Genomic DNA, 4,655 nt, shown 5'->3' on the forward strand with positions numbered 1-4,655 from the left:
TGCGGATGCGACTGCTGAGATCATATGGGTTCAGTCCTTGTTGAGAGAATTGAGAGTCTCTCCTGCTCATCCTCCAGTGCTTTGGTGTGACAACATTGGTGCTACTTATCTTTCGTCTAATCCGGTGTTTCATGCTCGGACGAAACACATTGAGGTAGACTATCACTTTGTTCGGGAACGCGTTGCACAGAAGCTCCTCGGTATCAAGTTCATCTCGTCAAAAGATCAACTTGCTGACATCTTCACGAAGCCTCTTCCATAACCACAGTTTGTAGGCTGTAGGCGCAATCTTAACTTGCTTTGTACCTCAGGCCATAGTTAAGATTGATGGAGGGTGTTAGACTGTATATATACGTAGACCCTTGTATACACATGTATTTGTATTGTATCCTTTGGTACTCCTATATAACGAGATAGCCACACCCCGGTTAGGGTGTCGAGCAGTTTCTCAAACTATATGTTTTACACACCCAACACCAATAGGTATATCGGCATGATATACGAATGCATTACACACAAAAGGGAAAATCGAACTCTGTCTATACACGACCCAATGTCGTGAATCTTGCCACAAATCCTCTCCCAGGGCGAGAGCAGCGGATTCGCCGGGTGATATGCTTTACTCGGCCAGCTATGAAACTGAAAGTAACTTGAGTATATACACTGAAGCCGAGAACTGAGATGCTTTCTTTAGATGAGAGTGTATCAGGATTTAGTCCCTAGCTTTGCTTATTGCTGATAATAAATTTTGATTATGAAACGCACAGGCAAATAAAACATTGAAAATCTCAAGACATCTTGTTCTCCAAGGATAAGTGAAACTAGTGATATCTAGACCAAATGTAAGTATCATTCGACTGAATAAGGCCGCACACATTTCTCAGAAGTTGGCCTGTGATTCCCATAAAAATAAGGACCCCTGCAGGTATTTTGTAGGCAATACATCATGCCCTTGTTTCAAGTGCAATGTCAGTACCTGGAGACAAAAACAGAACTCTGTACTGCGCTTGACTCGAGTAATGTCACAATTCACAAACAGTTTCAGTTTCCCTGCACATAATTTACAAAGAGCCATACTTTACAAAGAGCTGTAGTCCTGCAACAGCCACTCTATGTTGAATTCGCGCATTACGTGTAATCTTGCAACCTGTGTTCTTGGGACCTGGTGAACTATGCACAAGTACACTAGCCTGGTAATATGTGCTAGGCCGCACCCAAGTGAAAGGCAAAACAGAGACAAACCAAACCAAACTGAACTGAAAACCGTATCACCAAAACCAGCTAGTTCGGCTATCAACAGCCTTGACCGTACTCGCTACCAGAGGCATAAGACCATACATGGAAGCAAATGCATTCAAACATCTAGATCTCCGCAAATCATGGCCTTTTGAACTGCTGATACCGGTCGATCCGATCTCATATATCCTTCCTGCAGTAAAATTTATAGTTTGGGCATTAGTGTGACCTCCTGATAACAATAACATCCAGGCTATTATGTTTACATGGCTAGTTCTTTTTTGGTTTTCTGTATTGACATCAAATTAGCATTACTCCTATCTCTTCTACTGGTTGTTGCAGTAAGTTTTTTTTATTGCTTCCATATGGTTGTTGCTAATTCAAACAAGGCACTTCAAGTAATGCTAAAAGTAACTGACCAGCATACAGAAAAAGCAACAAATTTTCAGACTAGCTGTTCTCCTAATAGACACTAGAGTGATGGGTAGAGTAATTGTAACACTGTTCAATTGGGAATTTTGAGGAAATTATCACATTTGATAGCAACATACATACAACTAAGAATTAAGATATTTTAACTATATCAAGTTCAAGTTCCGAAAGCCTCGCGTGATCGCAACGCCGTAAGCCATTTACCAGCAACATAGGTCGTGTTCATGTCCGCCATGGGAAAATCTTGCATACAACAACTGGGTTCCATTTAAGTCATCAATCTGACAAAACTTTTGGTAAATAACTATTTTACTGTTCATCGTCAGACTGTTGTGAGGATGAACTCAATGCTCCTATGGCCTAGTTTCATCACTGATGGCCACACAGCGTATTGGCTCAGGAATTACCCTGAGGAAATCGCTGGCGCGGTGCATGATGATGTAGCTCCGCTATGGCTTAAATGAAATCTCCCTTTCTTCGCAGATGAGATACTGTGTGCACACAATTAACATGCTTTAACTGAAGCCTTCTTCTGAATATATTCAGTTTTTTTTCGGAAAGGGGTCTGAATATATTCAATTCACAAGCTTTCCTGAATGGCAGGTTGGGCATGGCAGGATATCATCTGTAGGTCCCTGTTTCTGCTGATAATCCATTTGGATGGCAAAATGTACAGGCAAAAACGCATCAAGATTGACAGTCTAAAGAAAGACATTTGTCGCCTTAAGTAAAACTAAGCATCACTAGTAATTCCCCAATGATGGAATTTCTGAATACTGAGAAGTGAGAGCAAATGTGAAGATCATTTCAGTGCATTAAGTGGGAACTAATTCAACTAAATAAGACTATAAAAAATTAACTCGAAAAAAATTTAAGGGTGTATAAGTTCTTCAGCAGATAGCACAGATGAATTTAAATGGTGCGCAGGGATGCTTACAGACCTTGAACCCATATTGGTGGAACTCCGGTCACATTTGCAACAAGAAAAGAGATAGCAATGTCCTCACAATTCCTGCCAAGCATTGGTGGAAATCTTAATAGATCCTACATAGGGTATCATTTCAGGCAGCATAATACACATAACTGAAGAAAACTTTCTACAAATGTTGATGCAGCAATATAGAGTTATAAATACCTATTCTCTGTCACATAATCGCGTATCGACGGTAGCATGTGGTTGGTATATAAATCCAAATACCGCCTATGAAAAAAACTCGCTTTCGAGAGTACCATACTGTATGTCCCTGTCCTCCAAACTGACCACCAGCTTCCATATCTGTACTCTTTGGTGTTGCCTCTCTGCAGAGGAAATTAATTCAGTTAACATAACGACTTTCTAATAGTATCCATGCAGAGGAAATAATGATCCACTAGTATGCAGAAATACAGCTAGTGATGCACTTGTACCGGGTCAGCAGGCCAGTGCATACGGGGCACGAAGCCGACCATGGCAGAGGGCGCGCTCTGCCAGACGCCGAAGGCGAACCGCAGCGTGGAGCAGGGCACGACGAGGTCGTCGTCGACGGAGAAGACGGCGTCCGTCCTGAGCCCCTGGATGGGCCTGAACCTGTTGTTGAGGCTGTTTCCCCTGTTCATCACGAACCCAACGTCGGCGGCGGCGCGGCTGCAGTTGAGGACGCTCCGGCGCAGGGCCTCCGGCGGCTCCCGGGGCTCGCTCCACACGACGTGGATGGCGTCCACGCCCGCGCAGACGGAGTAGTGCGCGACGGCTCTCTTCAGGAGGTCGTAGCGCTTCCACGTGTTGATCACCACGGCGTAGCCGCTGCCGCTGAGGGGGAGGAAGGAGGACGGTGTTAGCCGCCGCTGCCGCGGGTAATTAGTCGAGCAGGTGGCGTACGCGTCACCTGTGGCTGGTTATCGGCCAGTACTCACCGTGGCGAGGCGGCGGCGGAGGCATCGGGCTCCGGGCGGTGTAGTGTGATGCAGAGCGTGAGGACGGCGCCGGCGGCGAGCGCGAGCAGGCACGCGAGGAAGCAGGCGGCGAATCTGCCGGCTCTGGCCGCGGGAGCGTGGCGAGGGGGCGAGGGGGCGAGGGGCTGGCGGCGGCGGGCGCCGTTCCACCGGTGCGTCGCGGCCTGCAGCTGAAGCAGCTGCTTGGCCATCCCCAGCATCGCAGGCAGCGCTCCCCAAGACGATGGCGGCGTCGCGGAAGCAGCCGCGGGCAGAGGAGGAAGAAGAGAGAAACCGCGAGCTTTCACGGCGAGCGAGCGAGGCCTTGGCGTGTGCCCAGTGTGCACCACTGACCGGCCGGCGATGGCGACACTGAAGTAGTAGTGCTGGTCAACTCGCTCGTTCGACGCCAGTGGCGGAGCTGAGAGAGAGGAGGGCGAGCTGACTTGAGCTGAGCTGAGATCGCCTTGCTTTTCCTAATGCAGATGCAGCGGAAGAATCTCCGGTGGTTGGGCCACACCCACGGTGGTCAGCTGGCTGGAGCATGTGGCAGCGTAAAGAAACATTCCCCTCCGATCTCGGCTACGCATGGACCGCGCGCACAAATTCAGTGAGAAACATACTCACTCAAGAATAGTTAATCTGAGTTAACCAAGTTATTTTCTTTTTTGCGAGATAATCTGAGTTAACCAAGTTATATGGAGTACACTTTCTAGAGCTCTAGTCGTCATATCGGCCCCATCGCTATAATAACCACCATTATGGCTTTCGGCGATTTTGATCGAAAAAATCAACTGAGCAGAGTGGCCGTCCCACCTTCTATCGTTATAATTTTTGGCGAGCGCACGGCTTCATATTTGGAGGTTGGACGAGGCGATATGGCGCGCCCTTCATCCGTCAAAATATTGGCATGACAGATATTTGAGGACGCGCGCTCCCTTTAGCCGCCTCCCGCATTCCCGCGCCATCTTCGTTTCGTCGCACGTCCAAAGCCCAGAACACATGAATTGGCCCATGTCGCCTTAGTTGAGCCGTTTCCAGGTCCTCCTGCCCTTCATCACAGCCCCGCGCCTTCT

At 47.8% G+C, this 4,655-nt stretch overlaps 1 protein-coding gene across 1 annotated transcript; it reads right to left on the minus strand.

The window, feature by feature from the left end:
* Window positions 1–991: 991 nt before the first annotated feature.
* On the minus strand, window positions 992–4,142 carry LOC123152622 (glycosylinositol phosphorylceramide mannosyl transferase 1). The gene is made up of 5 exons (XM_044572122.1): window positions 3,562–4,142; window positions 3,076–3,457; window positions 2,804–2,967; window positions 2,610–2,680; window positions 992–1,429 (listed from the first exon to the last, which is right to left on the minus strand). The coding sequence occupies exons 1-5, from the start codon at window positions 3,798–3,800 to the stop codon at window positions 1,269–1,271; spliced, it is 1,017 nt and encodes a 338-aa protein (XP_044428057.1). The 5' UTR covers window positions 3,801–4,142; the 3' UTR covers window positions 992–1,268.
* Between the last annotated feature and the right edge of the window lie 513 nt (window positions 4,143–4,655).

The sequence above is a fragment of the Triticum aestivum genome, chromosome 7A, assembly GCF_018294505.1.
Source record: "Triticum aestivum cultivar Chinese Spring chromosome 7A, IWGSC CS RefSeq v2.1, whole genome shotgun sequence".
NCBI classification, from domain to species: domain Eukaryota; kingdom Viridiplantae; phylum Streptophyta; class Magnoliopsida; order Poales; family Poaceae; genus Triticum; species Triticum aestivum.

What these genes read in the sequence shown, in the direction of transcription:
- LOC123152622 (XM_044572122.1), bottom strand. Translation starts at nt 3,800, where the DNA reads ATGCTGGGGATGGCCAAGCAGCTGCTTCAGCTGCAGGCCGCGACGCAC. An exon ending in TGCACTGGCCTGCTGACCCG is followed by an intron (nt 2,968 to 3,075) that starts GTACAAGTGCAT and finishes TTTCCTCTGCAG; the next exon opens with AGAGGCAACACCAAAGAGTA. An exon ending in GATTATGTGACAGAGAATAG is followed by an intron (nt 2,681 to 2,803) that starts GTATTTATAACT and finishes AATGCTTGGCAG; the next exon opens with GAATTGTGAGGACATTGCTA.